The following is a 25,853-nucleotide window of genomic DNA, read 5'->3' on the forward strand; positions in this document are numbered from 1 at the left end:
GGGCACAGAGCCAAGGGCTTAGTCTCAGAATTGGATTATTCAAGGGAATTTGGAGCTCCCAGACACCCTAGCCTCTGGGACACGGGGATTACCCAGGCCTTTGTGTGGGGGGGTGCCCGGGGGTGCCCACAGTCCTTCCCTGCAAGATCCGAGAGCACGAATCCTCCATCTACCTTCTGCTTCCAGCCTTTAGCCCACAGCACACCTGCCTCCCTCGTGTCTGGGATTTACAGCAGTGTTATTCAAATTGAGGTCCTGAGAACATCAAGCATGCCCTGGAACTTGTTAGAGATGCAAATTCACTGAATCTGAATCACTGGGTGGGGCCCAGGCCTGGGGGCGAGGCTAACAAACCCTCCAAGCGATTCTGATGAAAATACTCAAGTTTGAGAACCACTGGCTTGGAGAACATGGGTCCATCCCACACACCTGTCCGATTATGCCGCAAGCCTGTCAAAGATTCTGGGCGACTTCTACCCACAAACTTCTCCTTTGGATTCCTTCAGCCCTTGGCTTATAGAAATTAATTGCAATGATTACAGTGGATCCTGTTTAATAATGCCACTTTGCACAATTTCACAGCCCCTGGAGGTGGGCAGTGCAATACCCTGAGATCATTTACTGTGGACTTTATTATCCCCTTATTGCACATGAGGAAACTGAGGTTCAGAGAGGAGACGTGACTCGCCCAAAGTCACACAGCAAGTAAATCCAGGACCTAATGACTATACCATCCTGCTTCTCACTCAGCAGAGAGTCTGGCAGCTGATTCCATTCTAATACATTCGTGTCCTCACACACACTGCGATTTCCTCCAGGGCAAAAACCTCGTTATCACTTCCTCAGGGAAGCCTCTCCTGATCTCCCCAGAGAGTAGTCCAGGCCTCCCTATCCTACCCCACCAAAGGTCCCTGCATTTTTCCTTAAAAGCAGGATCACAATTCGTAATCACATGTGGATGTGATTATCTCGACCAGTGTGAAATCGCCAGGGAGGCCGGAAGTGCGGCAGACCCTGCTAGATGCTTACCCAACCAATATCCAGTCTCCTTTCCTTATAGAACTTGACCTTGTTTGGGGTAGCAGCAAATCCAGCTACATCACTATATGCCCCAGTCTCCCTTTCAGTCAAAGGTGGAAGAGGCTGGGTGCCTAATGGGAACTCAGTACAAGTCAAGGGCAGGGAGGTTCACCCAGTTCTGAGCGCGCAGCTGGTACTCAGGAAACGCGTGTGTCATCTAACCAGGCTGGAGAAGCAAAGACCCCCCCCACGGCCGCCTTTCTCTTGGAAATATTTTTATTGGTTCTGAGATAACAGGGCTGAGGCGAGGGGGGGCGGGCACAGAGCTAAGGGGGGCGGCGAGAGGCTCTGCCCCGGGGGGCAGACATGCTGTGTGGGGCGCCCCCAGTCAGCAGCGGCTGGGTCTATGGCACTTGGCGCCCGGCCTGACTTCCGCCGGCCTGGCGCGGTGGCCTCCTCATCGGCGGGCGCCCCCCTTTCCAGTTGCAGGAGTCGTGAGTCTTTCACAGTGCGGAGGGGCGGGGGTCCGGGGTGGGCACCTCCCCGGGGTGCAGGCAGGCCCCATCCGCCAGTACGTCCCGGGCTCTGGGCGGCGGCGGCGGCGGCGGCGGCGGGATGAGGCGAGCTCCGGCTCCTCTTCTCCCCGCCCGTGGAGCTTGGCAGTCCTGGAGGGGCCCTGGCGGCCTCAGCGGGACATCATCCGGACAAACTCTGCGGTGGGGTGCACAGGAGGGGGTGGGGAGAAAGCAGCAGTCAGGGCCCAGGACGCTGCCTCCAAACCTCCCTCGGATCGGTGGCCCCGTGTCTATTGCCGCGGCCCCTGACCGATGCTGGTCCCCAACGTCCACCCAGCATCTTCTTTTTTTTTTTTGCCAGCGCCACACGGCATGCGGAATCTTAGTTCCCCCACCAGGGATCCAACCGCGCCCCCTGCAGTGGGAGCGCGGAATCCTAACCGCTGGACGGCCGGAGAATTTCCCCCATCCAGCATCTTCCAATCCACCTTCTACACAGCAGCTAGCAGGAGTTTTCTATCTGCGTATCTGACCCCTCTTAAACCTCTCATGGTCCCCACTGGATAACGTGCTGGATGCTGACACGACCCCAGGGCCTCCCTGTTCTGGCCCTAGCTGACATCTCCAGCCTCACCTGTCACCACTCACCTCCAACCACTAAGCTCTGACTCCACAGAGCTCCCTGTCAGCGCCTCAGGGGCAACCAACACACGCCCCTCCTGTTCACCTCTCAGCTTTCCTGCAGCCTATCCCTGCTCCCTTCTCTTTTAACTCGACTTCATTTGTTAGACCAGTTTTAGGTTCACAGCAAAATTGAGCAGAAAGTACAGATTTCCCATACGCTCCCTGCCTGCCATACACACGCACGGTCTCCTCCATCGTCAACATCCTGCAGCAGAGTAGGACGTTGGTTACAGTCAATAAAGCTACGCTGACACATTATCACCCCGACTCCACGGTTACATTAAGATTCATCCTTGGTGTTGGACGTTCTGTGGGTTTGGACAAATGTAGAATGACATGTATCCCTATTGTACTATCATACAGAATAGTTTTATTGCTCTAAAAATTCTCTGTGTTCCCCGTCTTCATCCCTCCCTCTCCTCACAACCCCTGGCAACCACTGATCTTTTCACCGTCTCCGCAGTTTTGTCTTTTCCAGAATGTCATATCGTTGAAATCACAAACTATGTAGCCTTTTCAGACTGGCTGCTTTCACTTACTATGCATTTAAGGTTCTTCCGTGTCTTTTTATCACTTGATAGCTCATTTCTTTTTAACGCTGAATAATATTCCATTGTCTGGATATACCATAGTTAATTTATCCATTCACCTACTGAAGGACGTCTTGGTTGCTTCCACGTTTTGGCAATTATGAGTAAAACTACTATAAACAACAAATCTGTTTGCAGTTTTTTGTGCAGATATAAGTTTTCAATTCCTTTGGGTAAATATCTCTTCCTTCTTTTTCACCTGCTGGCTCCTACTTATCTCTTAAGGCTCTACTTACTTATAGCCTCCTCCAGGAAGTCTTCCCTAATCCCCCCTCCCAGCGTGGCAAAGGTGCCCCCACTGTGCCCCACAGCCTGCTGTACTTCCCCCAAACAGCATGGACCATACTGCTGGCTTCGGCTTTCCTCGCTGGTCTTGGGCTCCTCAAGGCAGGGATCAGGTCTTGGCACACACTAGGTGTACAACACACGCTGGTAGAATGAATGGGGGATGCTGGGCTTTCAGGGAAGAGCCGGCATCTGTGGGAGTCACTACCTGGACATGGGGTGACCTGAAATGTTCAGCTCTCGTGGTAGCAAAGCCTTCTCTCCATTGCCACACTCTCTTTGACCTTGAAGACCAGCTACTCCCCAGAAAAGGCCTCCCAGCCTTTGTGTTCTGGACATATTCACAGTCTTGCTCATGGTTATCTTGCCTTTCTGCTCAGAATGCACATTCCTGGAGTGCAGAATCAATGTTTTGCTGTTTTGTTTTTTTTTTTCCCGTATCCCATGGTGCCTCGGACGGTATCATGTACAGTGTAATGTATGTAGTGGTTGAGATTCCAGGCCTGAGTTTATGACCCAGCTCTGCCTCTTACCAGTTAGGAAGTTATATTACTTCTCTGAGCCTCAGTTTCCTCATCTATAACATGAGGTAATAATGTGCAGTCCCTAGAGTCATTATGAAAATTAAATGAGATAATATGTGTAAAGCTACTTACTACAGTGACTGGTATACAATAACTGTACAGTTATAGATGATCACTATTATAATTATTATTAGTTATTTTAAAAACACTTTTACTGAGCGTTCATTATGTGTCCGGTACTGAGTTCTGTGGGAATGACAGAGATAAAGAAAGCAGGGTTCCTCTTCTCCAAAAGTTCAGAGTCAAGCAGAGATATAACTAGCATTTAGGGGCCAGTGTGAAGAATGAGGGTGAGCCTGAAGTGCTGTGAAAGCCCAGAAAAGAGGAAGTTCTATCTGGGGAATGAGGAAAGCAGTGTTTGAGGGAGTGGCCCCACTGCTGGGTCTTGAATGATGAATAGAATTTAGGACCAGCGAAGAATAGGACAAAAGGCCTCCTGACAAAAAGAACAATGTATTCAAATGACAGCTTGTGAGGTTCATGGACCACCTATGGCTTTAAGGTGGAGTGTGAGTGAAGGAATGGTAGGAGCTGTGGCCAGAGAGGTGAGCTGTGGAGAGATTTTAGGGGGCCTGAGTGTCAGGTTGAGGAATGTGGTATTCAGAAAATACCTACGTGGATGGATGCAGGAGTAGGTGGACAGATAGATGGAGAGAGATGGATGGGGGCAGATGGACACAGGGATGGATGGATGGATGAGTACATGGATAGAGATGGGAAAATGACTGTACAGACTGATGGACAGATCAGTGGAAGTATGGGTAGAAATATAGGCAGATGAGTAGAGATATATAAATGTATGAATGAATGTTGAGAGCTAGAGATGCATGGATAGCTGGAGAGAGGTACATGGGTAGATGGATGCATGGATGAATGCATGGGTGAATGTAGAGAAGAATGAATAGGTGCGTGGATGGATAGATAAGGCCGTAGATAAATGGTTCTATGGATAATTGTTTACACATGGGTGAGTGGGTAAATAGGCACCTGGACAGATAAAGCAATAGATGGATGAAAAGATGGAAAGAGAGATATGGAAAGATGGACAGATTGTTGGATGGATGGACGGGTGTAGGGATGGAAGCAGATTAGAGGGGTGGCAGGATGGAAGGGTAGGGGGATGGGAAGTTGGAGTGCACTGATGATTGCATCATGGATACACACGTGGAGGGCTCTGTGGATGCCCACTACTGCCCTGGTTTCTCTTCCACTCTCAAAACCACTTCCACCTACCTTCAAAGTCCACTCGTCCATCCCCATTGAGGTCCACATCTCGGATAATTTCCTCTATGTCTCGGTGTCCCACCTGATGACCCAGGAGTTTCCTCATGGCCTCTCGTAACTCACTGGTACTTATCTCCCCATCACCATTGGTGTCAAACTAGAGAGGGCAGGAAGGAGGGAGGAGTAGCTACAACATGGAGACTGTTGGAAGCAGATCCCAAGGTTGAGCCCCTTCTCCAGCACCACTGTCCCGCCTTCCCCGGATCCCTTCTCTGTCCAAGCTCCTTCCCCTGGTCTGGGATCCAGAGCTCACATTTCCATCCCAGGTTGGAATTCTAACAAACTCCCCGCCCCTGCCTGTCCACTGCCCATCACTCACCTCTCGGAAGGCATCTCGCAGTTCCTTTACTCCAATCATATCTGCCGTCTCCGCCAGGAGTTTAGGTCCCATTAGCTCCACAAAGTCATCAAAATCCACATGGCCACCCACTGGGGACAGAGGAACAGGCTGTATCATCCATCTAACCACTGCCCATCTGGGACTTCCCTGGCAGTCCAGTGGTTAAGACTCTGCACGTCCACTGCAGGGGGCACGGGTTCGATCCCTGGTCGGGGAACTAAGATCCCGCATGCCACGTGGCGCAGTCAATAAATAAATAAATATATATTTAAAAGAATAAAAATTTAACCACTGCCCATCTCCAACTAGGCAACTGAGGGAACTGCCAACCCTCCTTGACCTGCCCAGCTCCAGGCCCAGGGTATAAGCAAAGGCCAAATGAGGACAGAGAGGTGACCATGGACCGGGGATTGTCACAGAATGGCTCAGGGGAGTGGCTGGAGTTTGACTAAAGGAACAAGTCAGGAAGTTGACAGGGGTGGATACGGAGGGGAGAAAGAATTATTAGGTCACAGAGACAGGCAAAGAATTTCAGAGAAGGAGAGACAGAGACACACATGCAGAAAAGCAGAGAGAGAAGCAGAAGCCGTGGGCACCTGGCCCACCTGCCCCCACCTTTCCCTCGTTGTGCAAATAGAATTCACCTTCCAAGCGGCCCTCAGCGGGGAGAAATACAGGGGACCTGCCCCCTGGGGTCTGCTCACAGCACTTTCAGCCAGTGACTGAGTTTGGGGGATAAATACCCAGCTGAGAGGTAAGGGCTGGGGACAACTCCGAGGTGGGCCTGCTACGCCAGCTTCCCGAGCTCCCTGCAGAACTAGACTCCATCACCCACAGTGGCAGCTGCTCCAGCGCCTCCTGCCTTGGCTCCTCGTCTCCGCCCTCTCATCTCCCTACCTCCTACCGATGCCGTCCTGCCGCTACAGAGTAAACTACCGCACTCAAACCCCTGTCTCCTGGTCTGCTCCTGGGAGAATGAAAATGAAGACAGAGAAAAACATAATAATGGCATCCTCTGTTCACCTCTTACTGTGTGCCAGGTATTTGGCTGTTTTAAGTACGTCCAAAAAAGAAAAACAGACTCACAGATACAGAAACAAACTAGTGGTCACCAGTGGGGAGAGGGAAGTTGGAGGAGGGGTGAGATAGGGGCAGGGGATTAAGGGATGCCAACTACTATGTATAAAATAAATAAGCCACAAGGATATAGTATACAGCACAGGGAATAGAGCCAATATTTTATAATAACTTTAAATAGAGTACAATATATAAAAATTTTTGAATCACTATGTTGTACACCTGAGACTGATATAATATTGTAAATCAAGCATACTTCAATAAAAATAAAAAAGAAACTTCCAGAATAGGCAAATCTGCTTAGATAGAAAGTAGATTAGTGGTTGCCTAGGGCCGGGGAGGGACTTGGGGGTAATGGCAAAGCGACACAGGGTTTCTTTTGGGGGCCATGAAAATATTCTGAAATTGATTGTGGTAATGGTTGCACGACTTTAAACATACTAGAAGCCACTGAAGTGCACGCTTTAAGTGAGCCAGTTGTATGGTCTATGAATTATATCTCAATAAAGCTGTTACCAAAAATAAAAATAAAAAATAAATGAATAAATACACCATGAAAAAATAATAAAGAAATAAACATACCCCCAATTGACTTCCTGTGCTCTATTCCCTCTATCCCACCCCTCATTTTACAGGTGAGGAAATCGAGGCACAGAGAGAGTAGTTTGCCCCAGGTCACAGAGCTGGGAAGAGGTGGGCCGAGAACTTGAACCCAGGCAGAGGACAGCAAGGGCGAGGCTGGGGAGGGAAGGAGGTACCCGGTGGAGGGACTCACAGTTCATGTTGATCTGCTGAGACAGCTCAATAAGCTCCATCTCGGTAGGCATGTAGCCCATGGTGCGCATGCAGTTGCCCAGGTCCCGGCAGTTGATGTAGCCGTCCTTGTCTTTGTCAAACTCTCTGAAGGCCTCCCGGAGCTCTGGGGAAGCGAAGGGAGCGGGGGAGGGTTGGTTGTGGACGGTGGGGTGGGGGGTGGGGGGATGACCTGCAGAGTCTCTGGGGCAGAGGCAGCCCGAGGGTCTGCTGACTCTTGCATTCCTCCAACGCCTGGCTCCACAGATGATGCCTGGCTCTGCACCAGGCCCCGTTTGCAGGAGGCCGAGATATCTCTGCCTCTCTTCCCACCCACCTTCCTCTCCTCATCTTTCTGGATGGCTGAGCAGCCCTCTCCCCTAAGGGGCCAGTTCTTACCTTCAATCTCCTCTGGCCGCAGTGATCTGTCCTGAAACAAAAGAACATGTCCTATTAGCAGCTGCAAGGGGCCCAGAAGTCGTACATGGCCCAGCTGACGGCCGTCCCAGTGGCAGCAGGCACTGGGCGGGAGGTGATGGGGCAGCAGCGGAGGCGTGCCTGGACCATGTCCTGGAGGGGAAAGGATGCAGCCCCACCTGTCCCACAGACATGGGAGATGCCCAGGGAAGTAGGAGCCCTCTCCAGCCTGGGTACAGAACCTCTGGGCCCCCAGTCCCTTATTCCAGACACAAGAACGTGTCAGCGAACAGAGCTGGTCTGGAGGCCAAAACCTGTAAATAAAACGGGGTTAGCGAGAGGTCACAACAGAAAGAAGAGGGCTCTACCCAAAGAAACCAGGAAGAGTAGGGGAGAAGAGGCCTGCAAAGCAATGGGAGAAGCGAGGGGCCGGGGGGGAAGTGGGGGCCCGGACAGGCACCCAAGAGGGAGGAACAGGAGGTGGAGGAAGAGCTGAGGGAGTGGAGGCAGGATGCGGCTGTGCCCTGATTCCTGGGCACCGCCCCACCTTCTCCAGTTGGACCCCCATCCTATACCTCGCCCTGTCACAGGACACAGCATAGGACCCTGGGGGCTGCCAGTGCCTCTGGCGGCTGCCAGGGTCCAAAGTGCATGTCTGCAACCTCAAACAGTGCCCAGCTCTCCTTGGGGAGTCAAGGAAGCCCTGGGACGAGGCATCTGAACAGATGGCAGAGAAGTCTCCAAAGAGCAGGCCCAGAGGAAGCAGGGGGCAGGCTCCGGCTGGTGAGGTGTCAGTCGCCCCAGGCCTGCCCAGGAGGGAGACAGACTGGCATGAAATGGATGCGGTGCCCAGATGGACATGCTTAGCAGGCTCCAAAACTGGTCCACGGGGCTCATCCTCTCCATATGTCACAGCTCTCTGCCTTTGGGCAGGGAGAACACGGGGCAGGGTGTGCCCGCCCTGAGGAAGTGCACACCAGGTGTGGGCACACCGATTGCAAACACAGACACACGGGTGTGCCACAGCGAGCGGACCACAGCGAGCATGAGGCATCTCAGCTGTGCACATAGGCTGTTCTAGCCAGTAGGGCCAGGGCGGGTGAGAGGCTGCTGCCCACCTGCTCCAAACCGGCCCCAGGGCAAGGGACCCCAGTGCTGGAAAATCTGAGAATCTTCTAGAAAGGGGCTGCTGAGCAACATTTTGTGGGACCGCCAGCTGCGCAGGAAGGACCCGGCTCTCAGAAGTGGCCGTACGTGGTAGGACAGTGCTGAGAGCGTACGTGAGCCTGGAACGAGTAGGCTGCAGGCTACCAGGTCCTGCTAGCGGCATTTTTAGCTGAAGGTAGGACTCACCTGAAGGTGTCTGTTTCTGTGAAATAATCGTAAGGACTTCCACTTTAAAAACCTGTCACTGTTCACAGGGAGGGGTTGTCACGCCCTCTAATACCTACCTAATCCTACCTCTATCACCCACTAGCTGCTCCGAGTCAGACTGGGATCTTGGGTGACCAAAAAGAATGTCTTTTACGATGCCCGGGACCCCCAGTAAGTGAAAGTGTCAGCGACTATATGCATGCACTCACACGTGCAGAGTATGCTCACTGGGACAAGTGACACAACCTTTCCCACCCTGCAGGCCTCAAGTAGCCTCTCACATCTCCAGGACCCAGCTCTGCAGCCCCCACCCTACTTCTTATAAACCCAGAGCCAGGGAGCAAAAAAGCTGGGTACCCCTTGGCAGTGTGCCCGTGGCCGGAGCTGGTCCAACTGAGTCCTGCTGGCCGGTCCCTGAATCATACACTCCCCAGGGCAGAGTGGCGTGAGGATGTGTAGTAGAGCCGGGGATGCCCACCGATGGGGCAGAGAAACCATGAGCACCGATTTGGGGGGTCAGGTGGGAATGGAGCCCACCACACCTCTCACTCCTCAACTTAAGCAGTCAAGGGATGACCTTGGCCTCTAGAGTCAGATGGACTCAAGGGCAAAGCCCAGATCTGCTGCTTCCTAGATGTAGGATCTTGGGCAGGTCCCTTCAACTGTGTGCGCCACAGTCTCCTCATCTGTGAAATGGGTTAATACCAATACTCACCTTACACGGCCTTTGTGAGCATCTGTGAGGCAAGATGCGTAAAGTGTTTAACAGGTGGCATTTAAACCTACTGATGTTTGAATCTGTAACATCACTATTAATACCCTCCTCTCTGTGACTGTTCAGATACCCATGGGAGGCCGTCCAAAGCAGTGGCCACATGTGACTATTTAAATTGGAATCAAAGAAAATTAATAATTCACTTCCTCAGTTGTACTAGCCACATTTCAAGGGCTCGGTGGCCACAGGTGGCTAGTGGCTACTGTAGAGGGAGGGCAGCGCAGATTGGACAGTGTTTCCACAGAAAGTTCTACTGGATGGTGCCGCGTATTCAGTACTGTTGTTCAGAGCACAGGAGGTCTTTGAGTCAGTATCCCTGAATCTGAATCCCACCTCTATCACCCACCAGATGTTACCTTGAGCATGTTACCTCTCCAACTCAGTTTCCCCATCTGTAAAATGGGGAGGATAATAGCACCTACCTCTTGGAGTTGCTCTGAGGCTTAAGAGAGGTGATGAGCCAACGCACTTAGCACAGTGCCTGGCACATAGTAAGTGCTTAAAAAAAAAAAAAAAACACCCAAGCAATATTAGCTGCTATCATTTCTTGCTGGTGGATGTGGACTCACCAGGGCTTTGCAGCCATCAGTGGGAAACTTTGGGGGTCAGATTCACAAGTTGCGGGTTTGAGGTGTATCCGTTGGGGGACGCACACTGCTGAGTACAGAGCCCCCTCTTCTTCCCAGCACCTCTTTCCTCACGCCCTGTGAAGCCAAGTCGAGCGCGGCTCCACCGGGGCCAACTTACGTACAGGCTGCCTGTTCTCCGCGAAGCCCTTACGCAGGAAAATGCAGGCTGGGCCCAGCAGGTTGTGCATGACGGCGCAGTTCTGGGCCAGCATCAGGAGCGGTCCGGGGAGCTCGCCGCTGGCCGCCAGCCCCTCCTCACTCGTCTGCACCACCGTATAGCTGGTCTCCTCCTGGCGCATCTTCAGCCAGCACCAAGCAAATACAAAAGAGAGGCGGGGCATCACCTCCCTGCCCAGCTGGGTCCTCCTGGCCCCAGCCTGGCTCCTGGTCCTAGAAGGGGCCCTTCCCAAGAGCAGACCTTGCGAGGCAAACAGCAGGGTGCAGAGAGCCCTCAGGATGCTCTGGGGCAGGCATCAAACTGGTCCAACAGGTGGAGTCCCCAGTCCTTGGCCAAAACGGATGCTCCAGGGAGAGCTGGGTCTGATACACTCTGTGTGGCCCATGTGCAGACACAAACACACATACACACACACGTGCACAGAACCACACACTCGTGTGCATGCAGAAGCTCAGAGAGAGAAGCAGGCAGAGGGAGGCTTCTGTTCATTCAGGGAATAATGTCCTTTCCCAAGATGCTCCCAATGTCCCAGCGCAATTCCCGGGGCTAAGCTCCCCGACTGACCTCTGACCCTACCCCCACTGGAACCCACTGGAAGGCAGTGAGAACCATCAGAACTGGTGACACAAAGAGCAGAGGCTCAGCTAGCCTGAGAGACCGGAGGCTGCCAGACACAGGTGCCGCAGTGAACAGAGATGAAGCAGGCAGGTGTGAGAGGCGGGGCCTGGGGCAAAACGGATGCTGTGTGTTCCCTTTGAAGGGACAGCGTTATGTAACTCCAGCCCTGTGTTGCCAGATCTTCTGATTTAAAGCACCAGGTGGGCTAAACAAAGCACATCTGTGGGTCAGATTCCACCTAGTGTGTGGCCTCGAGACTAGACGCTCTCTACCACCAGCAATTCTCCTCGTCCCTCCCGCCTTCACTGGCACCCTGCCCAGCCCAGCCTGCAGGACCTCTAGAGGCTGAGGCAGGGGCCCTCTCTGCTGGCGGAATATAGCTGGGCTCCCAGGCCACAGCCAGCCCACCCTCTTCCCTGATGTTTCCCATGCAGTTATAAAAAGTCAACACTGCCCACAGACTGTCCCCTTAGGGCAACAGCGGCAGCCAGACACAATATTCTCTTCCACCCCAGCCTCCCGGCCAGGATGCCCAGCACCGCCCCCCCCAGAATCCAGGTGAGGGCAGTCTGCCTTCGGCCCTGAGCTTGATGCCTCCCCGCCCCCCGGCGTGGGGATTTGGAGCCAAACCTTCCAAGGAAAGACAGAGTGGTGGAAACTTAGAGGGCTGTCTTTGTCCAAGAACGCCAGAGCTGCATGCCCTGCCCGTCCATCCTGCTGTACCTGCTTTCTAACAGTTTCCTCCAGCTCAAGGAAGGCCACGCCCAGGAGGAGATCCCACGACCTAACAGGTAGCCTGTCCTCCTAGGCGGACAAGCAGAGCAACCTCCCCCATCTCACCCTGTCCTCGTGGTCCTCCTCCCCGGAGCCCCACACTGTGGAGCTATAGTCTAGACTCTCTTCCAACTTCCTAAGCCTCTTCCAGGCCTACAGATGAAGGAGCAATATTCTGGCTCCTCAAAGGGAAAGCAGCAACTCAGACCCGAGGTGCAGGACCTCAGTCCAAGGCCTGAGTCCAGTGAGTGCAAAAAAGTGTCACCTTAGGTAATCTTAGAACTTGAGGGGTGTCAGACATGACCAGGGTCCATTCTGGTTTGATGACCAGGAGAGGTTCAGAGCCTCGGCCACACTCGCATAGGCTTCGGGGACATGTCTCGAGCCAGGGCAGGACCAGAGAGACCTTCATGACAGAGGGAGCCCAGGAGTCGACCGTGGCTTAACCCCAGGAAACAATCTCGGGAGATGTTGGTAGAGAATCAGCCTTTTCGTTTCTGGCTGATTCTCACTCACTTGGCTTGGATGAGCACACCCAGAAGGAGGCAGCAGGCAGCACAGAATTCCGAGAGGAACTTGAGTATAACTGGCTTTGGACTCAAACAGTCTTGGGGACAAATTCTGGCTTGCCGCTTGCTTGCTATGTGACCTTTGGCAGGTCATTTGACCTCTCTGGGCTCTGGTTTCTTTCTCTGTCCAGTGGGTACGATCAGGGCAACTCACAGAATTCTGTGAGAGGTAAATGGGCTATTGCACAGTGCCTAGAGCAGCGTAAGGGCTGACTCTGTGGGGTTGCCATGGTGATGACAATGATGATGACAACGATGATGACAATGATGATGATGATGCAACTTAAGGGATGCTGGATGCCAGAAGGCATTTACATCTGGCTGCAGAAGAAGTGGGAGAATATTTGCCAATCAAGAAAGAAGTGAGAAGGACAGAGAAACATTTGCTCCTACGAAGGAGGAACCAGTGATGGCTGGGAAATTTCCACTGCAGCTCTTGATCTTAACCCTGCCTGGCACCAAGTTGCCCCAGGACGCTTCTGTTCTTCCCTGGCCAGTGATGGTACCTGACAGCCCAGTCCTGCCCTGCTCAGAGCCTGGAGGATACCTCCTCTTTCCATTACCAATTCCCAGCTACTACTTAGGAAGCCAAGTGGGCAGCGGCCCACAGGCTGACAATGTTTCCTGGCACTGAGGGGACGTCTCCTGAGTGTGGCAGGGCAACAGGAGGGGCTGGCACGACTCATGACCTAACAGCTCTCTAACAACACAAGCTCGCCAAGCACAAGCTCCTTCTCACTGAAGGTATTCAAGGAGAAGTTGAGTGAGGAAGCACTTGGTGAGGTGGGCGAGAGCATTGCCCAGGGAGTGGGAATTTGGGCTAAGATGACCTGTAAGGTCAGGTTCCTTAATCTATGAATAACATCTCTGACAGCAGGAAAAAGAGAGAGGCAGCCTCTCACAGAGGCAAAAATAAAAACAAAATACCAGATTGGGATTGACATATATATACTAATATGTATAAAATAGATAACTAATAAGAACCTTCTGTATAAAAAAATAAATAAAATTCAAAAGAAACAAAAAAAAACCCACAAAAAATACCACCTCTGGATTTACACAGACCAGGGTTTACATCTCAGCTCTGCTTCTGGTTGGCTGTGGGATCTTAGTAACGCTCTTATCTCTGAGTCCAGCTCCTTTCTCTAGAAAATAGCCAAGAGAACTACTGGGTGGAAAAGAGCAAATGAGATAACAGGTGTTGGAGATCTTGCAGATATTCAGGAAGAAGCAATGATTACTATTATACAAATACATGAAATTGAATGCAATACGTTTTATGATCTTCTGCCCTACTCCATGGATGCAAAACCTCTCCTATTTCCCTTTTTACTTCCATCCCCCTTCTCAGAAAACCCAGAGTGGAAAAGCTAATAACACTAGCTAACATTTACTGAGTACTATATTCCAGGCAGCGTTCCCAGCTCTTTCCTTGGCCCCCAAAATCACCTTGGGAGGTAGATGTTAGTATTTCCACTTGATGGACAAAGGAACTGAGACCCAGAGAGGTCAAGTAACTTATCCAAGGTCATATGGCTAGAAAGAGGAGACCTGAGAAGTCTGACTCTTAAGCCCTCTGCTGTATAAGGGAAGATGGGTTGGGTAGGACAGAAGGACAATACTTGTTCTTTAGTTTACCTCTTGAAACTCTGGACAGAACCCAGGGAAAGGGCCTTCGCCCTGTGGTCCTCTAAACTAATTCAGATCCGTTTCTGCTTCTCTGCAACAGTGTGGAGGCCACCTCTGATGCAAAAGACTCTCCTTTAAGATGACAGATGATTGGGGGGTGTGTGCACAGAAGAAACAGTCAACCCTCAGAAGGATCCAAGGAACAGTGAAGATTAAAAGGAATTTGATGTGAGCAGCTTAGCTAAATGAGGAAGATGATGAGCAGAAAAGCCTGAAATGTCCTAAATTGAGAGGCTGTCAAACTAACAGAGGAGATAGAATGGGGCTGGGGGTAGAGAAGCCATTAGCTAACCTGAGACCTTGGGTTAGTTACTTAACCTGAGTGGCAATCAAGTTCCTCATCTGGTAAATAAAATAATTTGGAGGAAAACATCCCTCACATTACTTCTTCCTTTAAGTAATATCTATGAGTTTCTTCTATGGCCTGACTACAGAGGACCAGAGATACAGGCAGAGCCCACTTAAAGCAAGACCTTACAGATATAAGCCCAGGTTTGCAGGAAAGATGCTTTGGAGGTGATTATTTGCTTTCCTAAAAGGATTCTTGCAAAAGGATATTACCGTGGTGTGTAAGCAATACATCCACTACAGAAAGCAACTTACAGATGCCTTTGCTGTACACTCTGTTTCTCGATGGAAACAACCCTGGGGCCCCAAACCAGTCTGGTTCTAGCTGTGAGTCTTTGACCTGACTCAAGAATTATCAAGGGTAGAAGGGGACACCTGGCTTGGTTCCTCTCAGGAGCAAGACGATCTACTTCAAAACCCACAACTCTGAAGGCTTAGAGACCACCAGAGAGGCTCAGAGACGCTCAAAGGAGATGAATGAGCCCCCATCCTAATGCCGGGAAGGAACCAGCAGCAGCAGGGTCAAAGCCCAGCTCAACCCTCTTCTGATCCTGTTGGCTCCAAGGGGGGGGTCTGTCCACTCACATCCTAAAGATCCACGCTTTTCATGGAGCTATGTGGCTTCTTTCCTAAATCTTGCACAAATTCCCAAACACGGCGCCCCATGCAGCTTAAAGTCCCAACTTCAGCTCAGAGCCTGGGACATAGAAAACTGTGATAGGAGGGAATCTGGAGGTAGAAACAGGGAAGCAGCTCTAGACAGAACCCACGGGAAGGGTAGCAAGTTTCAGATGCCCACCCTCTCTGCCCCCAACTTCTGGGGCAGAGGGCAAGATGCTCCAATCCCCCACCCCAGGCTTTGGGCCCTGATCACTCCAGAAACATACCTTCCTTGAGAGATTTCTCAGTGGAGACTTGACACAGTTGCCCATCCTAAGCTGAGGCAGCCCCTCTCAGGATCCCCGGGTCCATGAAGGAGGCTCCTGGGGGCTAAGAGACCTTAGTCTGGGTCCCCACCAACCCTAGCCTCCCTCTGCCTGCGCCGTCTTCCTCCAAGACCGATCTGAGTCCTCTCTCTTGCGCGCGTGCTCTCTCACTTGTCTGCCTGCTCCTGTTCCCAGATTTTTTTTTTTTTTTTTTTTTTTTGTAGATTGTGTGTGTTCATGTGTGTGGGTTTAACTTTCTGGACACTTTCTTAAGGAGACGAAGGTAGGAGGGGAGAGTGCAGGCATAGAGGAAATCGCCCGGAGAGCTGACGGCAAAGGGCAGCCGAGCTGGAGAAGGCTGCCGGATCATCTACATCAGATTACAGCTGAGGCCTCTCCCCAGTCCATTCCCCTTCCCTCGGCCCCTCCTCTCTGGCTGTCAAATCTGCAGAGAGATTGCCTCGGGGAGGGGAGCCCAGAACGGCAGCTGCAGCTAGGAATTAGGCCAGCAGACCCAGAAGGGGAAGCAGGCTAGTTTGGGCCCCCAAAAGCCAGGGTGCCTCCCAGCTTCCAACCTTATGTGGGCATACACACACACACACACACACACACACACACACACGCACACACACACACACGCGCGCGCGCGCGCTCAGGGACAAACACGCATCTTAATCACCCCCGCCATCGCAGCTGGATTGAGAGCAGACAGCTCCAGTGAGGCCCTGGGAGATCTTGTGACGAGTCTCCATCACGCTCCATTTTTCACACTTGCCTCCTCACCGAAACGGGATGAGGCTCCAGGGCTGGAAGCACAGCTGAGCCGACGCAGCTCCTTCGGCTCCCTTCACTGTGCGCGCTCTCTCCGACCCAAGGGAAATCAAGAGCCGGCCCTGAGGGGGTCCTGATGGAGGCAGTGCTGGCACGGCGGGCGGCCGTGAGCGAGCGAGGGCGACAAAACTCCTAATCCTCTGCCTGATCCCCATAGAGGATCTTTCACCGGTTTCCTTGGGGGTGCAGAGAGGCCGCCCTTTGCAAAGCGGTCTTCAAGTTCCCATGAATGAAACTTTTTAGGTAACTGGCACGTCCTCGTCCCTCCAGCTTCCAGCTTTGATGTGAATTCATCTCAAGCCTCAGATGTCACCTCTGTGACCTACAGCCCCAGCCAGACGACCCAGGAGAGGAAATGTCCCCGTTTCCCTGCACCCGGCTTTTCCCAGCAGGGGGCACCAGAGCTAGGCTGGGAAGCCGAGCTCTTCCCAGGCCCTGAAGCAAAACCCTTTACACGCAAGGCTGAGAGTTTCAGTCCAGAGGGGCTCCTCTCGCAGGAATTTTTGTCCAGTTTTGGGTGGCTGGTCAGAGCTCCCGTTAGGGGAAGATGGGTGGGGACGCTGCCCAGAAGGTGCCACAGGCCAGCTCCCAGGGAGCTGGGGAGGGAGGTCCCTGGATAGCTTTTGAGGACCGTGGCGCTGACGACGATGGAATGGTTTATTTTAGTCGGGGAGTCTCTCAGCAGCCTGGTTCCGGCCTCTGGAGGCCAGAAGGAGGAGCCTGGGTGGGGCTAGGGGGGCGCTGTTGACACTTAAAAGGGCAGGAAAGGGGGTGAAGATGCTGCCGGGGAGCTGGTATGGGAAGAGCAAACAAAAATGCCTTCTTCAAAGACCTGTTCCTCGGAAACAGAGCCTGAAGGCAGGGTCGTGGGAAGAGCAACGGACTCAGATGGATGGGAAGGATCTGGAGGTCTGGGGCTGAGTCCTGGCTCACATGGCAGCTCACATGGCAGCCCTCAGTTCCCTCGCCTGGTGATACGGTGCGTGCGGGGAAAGTGCGTGGCACAGGACAGGTACTGGATAAGGAATTATTGAAACGGAAGAAGGAAGTATCATTTGTCCCATGTGCTTGGCTCTGGGAAAGTTGTGGGAACGAGATACACACGGTCCCTGCTTTCAGGGAGCTCACATTCTGGCAGGCGGGCAGGAGATATTAAAGGGCTATCAACATACTTAATCTCAGTTCAGGTAAATGCTATGAAGGAGAAACACAAACACTCTGAGAATGTGAGACAGGGATCTGACTTAGTGTGGAGGGATCAGGAAAGACTTGTAGACAAAATGTAGAACACTGCCCATCTGCAGACTCTTTTGAAAAGCTAGGTCTCACCGCAGACCCCAGAGGGGAGATGAGTTAGGCTCCGGGTACAAATCCAATCGTATGAACTAAATGGGTGGATACGTGAAAAGGCAGCACAGTGTGAAGCAGGGGTTCTGAATGCTGGCTGCAGACTAGAATCATTAGGGACCTTCCCCAGAGATGCTGATGGAGTAGGTGTAAGTGAGCCCCGGACGCTGGTGTTGTTTAATACTCCAGGTAATTCTAACCCACAGCCAGTGTTGAGAACCACTGATCTAGAGGTAAAGAGCTCAGCATACAGAGTCAGACAGACCTGCGTTCAAATCTTGCCCACCTGCCTAGCAACCACGTGACCTTGAGGACTTCTTAATCTTTCTGAGCCTCAGTTTCTGAGGCTGGGTACTCTAATAAGGCTTCCTTCATAGGACTCTTGTGAGGAGTTAATAATACATGCAAAGGGCTTGGCACAGTTCCAGGCACATAGAAGGTGCCCCTTCCCCTGCCCGGTGGCGACGTTGGTCCTAAAGGGTCCAGCAGGGCCTCCATTCACTCAGCAGGGCACCCACAGGCTCAGACCTGGTGGTTCCTGCCCCCCGCAGGCCAGTGCAGAGCACAGCACACATTTGTCGACCTTGGGATACGCCTCTGTCCTTAGAGACAAGGAGACCAGGAGACAGCAAAACCAGGCCCTTGTGGAAAAGTCCACGCACTTGGAAGAAATCCCATCCTTTAGCGAAGAGGGTGCTGACACCAGCTTGAGGCTTAAGGGCAGCCAGGGATTCAGGATTCCAACCCAGAGCTTGCTTAATCTATTTTAGGTTGAGCAGATGGGGTGTGTGGTGGTTCTGTGTGACAGGAGTAACTACTGATCTTGAGGAGGCAGATGGCTTGACCTTTGGCAGAAAATTTCAGAGGGCTGAATGGTGGGGGCTTCCCTAAGGAGTAAAGCACATCCCACGGCCCCGCCTCCCCATCAGTATGCACCGTGGCAGCAGCCCCTGGGCCTCCAGAAGCCACGCTTAGAGTTCTGGAATGGAATAATAGGATCAGAGGGATGAGAAGGATAAACCCATTGCTGATTATTCCTGATTAGGAGGGAGGCTGGCTTTGGGCCCTGATCAGTCCTATCACCAGCATTTGAACTTGGATGGCAGCCCAGTGTTAAGACACTTGGGGAAAGCTGGGTCGTAACCTGAGAAGTGCTTTGTGGATGCTTCTGACAAATAGGAAACGCGCTTCTGTGACTTTCCACCGGCCAGTATGGTGTGGCACTGGCAGGTTGTTTGGAGACAGACACACCACATCACAGTCCTGCCATTTACTTACACTGTGACCTTTGGACAAGCCACTTTCCCTTTCTTGAACCTGTTTCCTTGTCTCTAAAATGGGGCAAGATAATGCTAAGTTTCATAGGTTGCTATGAAGATAAGATAATGAGAAGATACTTTGTCCATTGTTTACTGGGCTCTAGACAGAGGTTGAAAGTGCCAATGTTGCTTCTGCAAAACCTACAAACTGACACCGAGTGATTCCTATCATCTACGATTGATCTCAACCACAAACTGACCTTCTCTTCCCCTTCCCCAGGACCCAGAGAAAGGCCACAGGGACTCCCAGCCATCTCAGAGAACAGTAGGGAGTGACTTGTCTGGGCAGGAGTAAGTAATATACACAAGCCATCATTCTAGGCACACAGGCCTAGTGCACTTGAATCCGTTAGGATCCGAACCATATGGTCCCTCTCCCTCATCTAAGCTATAGGAACCAAGAAACTGAAGTGCAGAGGCTGGAGATTCATTCACTCACGCATTAAATACCTTGACCCTCTTAGGTACAAAGCAGTGTGGGAATTGGGCTAGCCTACTCAAATCAGAAGAGATGTCTCTATAGTTAAAGAAAGGGGATGGGACAGAGCTATGGTTTTTTTCCTCTTTGCCTCATCTACAAGAGGTGTTTCTTCCCAAATTTAGGGTAAGGAACAGAAAGACTATTCTTAAAATAGTTTTCCAAGACCCAGTGCCAAGAGTTGCCCCCAAGTCATGCCTGTCCTGAGTTAATTTTTGATACCACATCTTCTCTCTAGGCAGTTGGGTGGCTCGTCCTTAGCTGGCTACAAAGAGGGTACTAGAGGAGGTCCTTTGTCATTCAGCTCCTTTTTTTGTTTTTTTAAAATTTATTTAATTTATTTATTTTGGCTGCATTGGGTCTTCATTGCTGCGTGCGGGCTTTCCCTAGTTGCAGCGAGCGGGGGCTACTCTTCGTTGCAGTGCGCAGGCTTCTCATTGTGGTGGCCTCTCTTTGTTGCGGAGCATGGGCTCTAGGCACGCGGGCTTCAGTAGTTGTGGCATGTGGGCTCAGTAGTTGTGGCGCATGGGCTTAGTTGCTCCGCGGCATGTGGGATCCTCCCAGACCAGGGCTCGAACCCGTGTCCCCTGCATTGGCAGGCGGATTCTTAACCACTGCGCCACCAGGGAAGTCCCTGAGTTCCTTCTTTTAATGGCCTTCCTCACTTGGCTCAGAGACAGCTTTCAAACTACCTGACGCAGGCCCTCGTTCTGACAATTACTCTATTAATAATAGTATTAATGAAGCCTGTGCCCTTTTCCAGCACTCACTCTGAGCCAGCCCATTTGACATCCTTAATCTTGTATAACCCTCATAAGAGCTCTGCAAGGTAGTTTTTTGTCAATCTCATTTCTGGATGAAGAAACCCAGACCAGAGAGAGAAAATAACAGGCCCAAGGTCACAGCAATAGGAAGTAACATTGCTGGGACTGCAACCTGCAGCTCTATCTCCTAAGCCACCATTCCATGCCTTAGCCTCAAAATCACACCGTCTCCCTGCAGGCAGTAAGGATGCTCTGTTAGGTCACTGGAAGAACCCTAATTCCTGTTCCCCCTAATGAAAGAGTCCATCTTGGTACCTTCAGTGTCACTTTGGCCCCTGGCCCTCCCTGACTCTATTACAAATGGAAAGAATTTCTGACACAGTCCTTGGTAGTTAATCAACAACAACAACAATAATAATAGCTAACATCCATAGACCCTTGCTCTGGGCCAAGCTCTGTGCATATCTCCATATCCCCTTTTATTCCCCCCGAAAACCCATTGAGATACTATGATTATCCCTATTTTGCAGATAAAGAAACATAGGCTTACTGAGGTCAAACGATTCACTGAAGGTTAAAAAAAAAAAGGAACTTGGGAGACATGAAAAATGTACTTCCCCAGGGCTATATTTTGCCCAAGGCAGATCCTATCGGAAAGTTTCTATATTCAGAATCTCATTTCCCTTCTCTTGGTCCTGACCCTGTCTCTAAGGACAGAAATCTCAATGCAAAGAGAAGGGACGGAAAGCCTAATTCTTGCAGGAGACTGGAGACTCTGACACAAAGTCCCAGGCCGGGTTTTGTTGCTGTTGCTGTTGCTGGAGCAGATGCCTTAGAGCCGTCAGCAGGAAGGCTAGACGGGATGTGCCCAGCTTTAAAGACAAAGCCTGCAGCTCCAGGGGCAAGAGCTTCCAGAGGGAGCTAGTAAATATTTGATGGGACCTTCCAGTTCTTCCTGACTCAGGTGACCCTGGTGACATTTCAGAACACAGAACTGGAAAACAGCCTTCATTTTATGACTGAGGAAGTAGAAGCAGAAAAGCACATGAGCTGAAATGCTCTGAGCTCACAAAGGGCCCAGGCAGGCAACTCCTGCAAGACTGCAAAGAAAGGACCCTTTTTCCAGAAACGAAGTCAGATCACCGGCAAACTAAATAACCAGAGTGTGTGATCCTGGGCCAATGACCTACCCTTCCAAACTGCTAGATTGTAAGCTCCAAAGTAGCCAGAACCCTGGCTATCCTGTCCACTTCCGTCTCCATAGTGCCCAGCAAATGCCTGGGCAAAGTAGGCGATCAAAATATATTTGATAAATGGATAGTTGTCACCAATTCAATGACACAGTGTCCCTTTTGCAATCCAGACCACTCCTGCCCTAACACCTGACACCCCCTCACTAATACAGAAGCCACTGCAGTCAACTCTTCAACATAACACTGCACTAACTTTCACAGCTCTGCATTCAAATCTCTACTCTGGAGAACCGTTTCCAGATAACTTGGCTAACGAGGGCTCCTGGCAGGAACAAAGCCACACTGCTGCCCTATCACGCCACCACAGCAGCCCCGTGCAACCCGAGTCTACGTGCAGCTGCCTTCATGTCAGCTGCCTTCATGCCTCCACCGGCATCAGCCACTGCAGAGTAGTATTTTGAAAAGGAATGTGCAGATCTGAAACAAAACACGCACGGCCTCCTTGGAGCATGGGCTCTAGGCAGCATGGCAAGCCAGGAGCTTGAAACGGCTTCTTTACGCTACATCCTAGCACAGAAACGCACAGGCCCCACCTTCGCCCACACAGCACGCGACACTCTGATCAGACCCGTGTTACACCCCTCCTCGGCTGCTGCAGAACTGTGTCCATGCTGTGCCAACGAGTTTGACTTAATTATGGACTCAGAACTAGAGGAAATCCTGGCTTTGCTCAGGAGTTCACAGGATCCTGTCTGCTGAGCCTCTCTCCCCAGCAGCACAGCCCCTAACTGTAGACCTGGATTATGACCACGGGGCCATTTTTAAAGGGCAGATGCCCAGCTGCTTGGGGTTCTTGAAAGAAAAGAAACAAAACGAGCCACTCATGACCCCTTAGTGACCTTTCTGACCCTAGAATACACACTAACTCAGACTAGGGATCTCTAGGTGTTATTCCATGTCCCACAACTCGACAACTGCCCACTACCGTCTTAATGCCATCCCTAGATGACAACCTCTTTAAAATATCCCCAAAGTTCCAGTTTGAGCCATAGCTCTGTACATCCCTCCATGACTACCCAGACACTCCTCTTTTCTCATATTTTTACCTTTCCTAACTTTTCCCAGGTCTTTGGGGCCACCACAGGCAATGGCTAGGGTCCCTCATCCCCAAGCAAGGCTGTGTACCCCGAGGTCCCCACTCTTGATCCCCAGACTCCATGCCCATTGCTCTCTTGGGTCGCTCATTGGCCGTCTTGGCCAGAGGCCGGAGGAGTGGGTTTGGTGCCACCTGCTCGGAGCACCCCTCCTTGACCCCTGCAAATTTCCAGGAGGTTTGTGGAGGTCGCTCCCCGTCCAGGACTGGCCCATTCCGGCAAGTGGAGGGAGGCTAGGCGGTGGGGCCTCGCCCTGAAGACGCCCGGAGCGTGGACAGCGCACAGGGTGCTGAATCAGGCACGGGGGAGGAGGCGCGCGGGCTAGGGCGCCGGGCGGCGGGAGGACCAGAGGAGCGTGACCCGGGGACCCGCGGGCAGCGGGAGGAGGGCTGTGGGCGCGCAGCCGCGGCAGGGTCCCGAGCGCCTCTCCAGGGAGCGGGCGGGAGGCGCGGCCCTTACCTGGCCGAAGGCGGAGCTGAGCATGGGGCGCAGCTGGTGGAGGAACGGGTCTGCCTCGGACGCGGCGGCTGGAGCTGAGTCCCCGCGACCCGGGGCTCGCAGAGAGCCCCGGAGGCCGAGCGCCGGGGACAGCCCCCGTTCCTCCCCATCCCGCCCGCGGGCCGGCGGCAGCGGCGACGGCGGCGAAGGTCGGGACGCCGCGGCCGGCGGCGCCTCCCGGGGCCTGCAGTGCGCCTGGGGGAGCCCGCGCCGGCTCCCCCGCGCGCCCTCCTCTCGCGGCGCCGGCCGGCACAGGGGCCTCCGCGAACTGGGGTCCCCGGACGGCGGCGGCGTGCCCGGGCAGGGGCCGGGCAGCCGGCGGCTGGACAGCACTGGCTCCCGGACAGGGCCGTGGCGGGCAGCCCGGCTGCCCCCGCTCGCCGCCGCCGCCTTCAGCAGCGACGTCTTGGACTCGCTTTTAGCGATGTGCGAGCTCATCGCGGCGGGGCCCGCGCTCGCATGGCCCGGCGGGGGCGGCGCGGTGCGGCGCGGCGCTGGGCCCCCGGCGGGCAGAGAGCGGGGCGCCCGGCGGGAGCCGAGCCCGAGGACGCGCTGGAGGCGGGCGCCGTCCCCCGGCCGCTTAAATGCGGCCCCGTCGCCGCCGCCCATGTGACAGCGCAGCCTCTACGCCTGGAGCCCCGAGCTCCCCGGCGGCTGGCGGTGCGAATCTGGGGGGGCCGCCGGCTGTCCCAGAAGAGCCCACCCCCGGCTCCCCGGCGGCCCAGGTACCGCCGCGCCCCGCCCCTTGCCCCGCCCCGCGCTCGAGGAGCCCCGCTTCCCGGCGGCCCCTGGCGGCTGAGGGGGCGCTGCGGCGCGTAGCCGGGAGCGCCGGGAGAGCGAGGGAAGGGGCTTGGCGAAGGGCCCCAAAGATGCCCAGACCTTGGTGGCGCCGGCTGTCCCCCTTAACGTGCCCGGACGTTTCCAAATGACCCAGAACCGCCGGAACGTCCAGAAATGCTGGCGGGGTGCAGTGTCCACGGGGTACAACTTTGGAAAAGATGACGAGAGAGGTGAAGGAAGTAAACTCAAGACCCAAGGAGGATGAAAGCACGCTATGCATGACACCACCACTACAAAGCCCAGAGCCAGAACGGCGTGGAAGGACACTGCTGGAAGGAAAGGCTCCACTCTATGGGGGCTTCACCCACTCCCAGTACCCTAGAGTGGGACCAGGATGACCCTGGTGAAGCAGCCACAGGACGTTCAGTTCTCAGAACAGAAGCCAGGTGGTATCCGCTTAACCTGGGCTTTGCAGGGTCTGGTGATGCTCAAGTCTCAGGTAGGACCCATTTGCTGCCCCTCCAGCTCTTGTCCCCCCCTCACCCTCTTGCCCTTCTAGATGTTAAAGAAATTCCTGCTCTTGGTAGGCAGCCAGGAAGTCACACAGGCCTGGTTTGAATCTCAAACCCCTGCTCTGCCACTTACCATCTGGGTAACTTGGGCAAGTGTCATCAGCCTCTCTGAACCTTGTTTTCCTCTTCTGTAAAATGCAGATAATAATCATAACTAACTTCTCGGTTGACATCCGGTGACATCCGATGACACCATCACATAAAAGTCCTAGTCTAGTGTTTGCAACAGGGCCGCACGTGCAGTTAAGCTAGTTCCCTTCCCTCTGCGCCTATGAGGCCCCATCCCCTACTCTTGTTTAGTAATCGGATACTGGAGATTTGAAGGAGTGGGGTGTGAACCTCCCAGGCTCTCCCTGTTCTGGTCTCTGGCCCTGATGCCATCCATGCAGGAGAATAGGGCAAGTCTGGCGCCACCAGGGAAGCCCTAAGGAAAACAGGATGGGTGGGAAAAACAACTGCCCAGAGGCCAAAGCGAACAAGGGAAGTTCCTCTTGTTCTCCAGCAGCTGTTCCCCCCTCACCTACTCTCAGGGGCTGAATTGCCACATCAAATCCTGGGAGTTTAGGAACTCCCAGGTTCCTAAAGCACAAATACTGAGGCCGGCTGGGGTGCAGTAACCCTGATGCCTCATTGCCATGTCCATTCTCTCGGAGTCTGAGGTCAATCAGTGTTTTACCTGTTCCAGTCCTGAGAATAATCAGTGTTGGTCAGGATTAACAACAAATGTACATTCTGGATAAATCACAGGAGATAAAGTACCTTATCCGAATCCCCCAGGAGTTTTTTTTTTTTTTCCCCCAGGAGCTTTTGAAAGCAGTGGGCTGAAGGGTATTCTAAATCCCCGCTGTGCCCCTCTTGGAGAGCTTTCTGAAATTCCCTAAATATTCTTGGGCAAGACCTCGGTCAGAGACGAGTTTCTGAAAAAGTGAAGAACTTGGTTACATCACCTATGATCTTAGAGTAAATAAAACAAATCAAGATTATGTTCGTGGAGCAAATGGATGAAACACTTGCCTCCAGATCCTGGATTATCGTGGATATAGGCCAAGATGCCATTTCATTTGTAAAATTCGTTACTTTGGTCATTTACTTAACAAATCCGTCTAGAACCAGGCACTGTGTTAGGCACCTGGGCGACACAGATTCATCCATTCATTCCACAAACACTTGAGTGCCTGTTGTTTGCCAGGCACTGCGTTAGGTACCAGGGACATGGTGGTGAACAAAACAAAGTCTGTATCCCTAGCAACAAATTTCCTGGACCAACCAGGAAATTAGGCTCATGAACAACTAGAGACGCACAGATAATTAATAGTGACCAGCTGGTGGTTTAGTGCCGTGAAGAGATTAAAAGCAGGTAGGAGAGGAGGGCTTAATGGAGGATGCTATCTTAGCTGGTGATTAGGGAGGGCCTTTCTAAGGAGGGGATGTTTGAGCAGAGGTCATAAT

At 52.7% G+C, this 25,853-nt stretch overlaps 1 protein-coding gene across 4 annotated transcripts; it reads right to left on the bottom strand.

The window, feature by feature from the left end:
* Positions 1–1,597: 1,597 nt before the first annotated feature.
* Positions 1,598–23,661, bottom strand: CABP1 (calcium binding protein 1; the record flags this gene model as incomplete). 4 transcript variants are annotated; one of them, XM_079942932.1, is made up of 7 exons in its annotated part: positions 1,598–1,731; positions 4,912–5,059; positions 5,282–5,391; positions 7,155–7,298; positions 7,571–7,601; positions 10,489–10,665; positions 23,014–23,661. In XM_079942932.1, 7 exons carry the CDS (start codon positions 23,659–23,661, stop codon positions 1,706–1,708), a joined length of 1,284 nt encoding a protein of 427 aa, XP_079799058.1. In that variant the 3' UTR covers positions 1,598–1,705. The 4 variants fall into 4 exon arrangements, with proteins under 4 accessions (XP_079799058.1, XP_079799060.1, XP_079799059.1 ...); XM_079942934.1 differs by lacking the exon at positions 23,014–23,661 and adding an exon at positions 15,430–15,474; XM_079942933.1 differs by lacking the exon at positions 10,489–10,665.
* Between the last annotated feature and the right edge of the window lie 2,192 nt (positions 23,662–25,853).

This window comes from Stenella coeruleoalba (assembly GCF_951394435.1).
Source record: "Stenella coeruleoalba genome assembly, chromosome: 14".
Taxonomy (NCBI): Eukaryota; Metazoa; Chordata; class Mammalia; order Artiodactyla; family Delphinidae; genus Stenella; species Stenella coeruleoalba.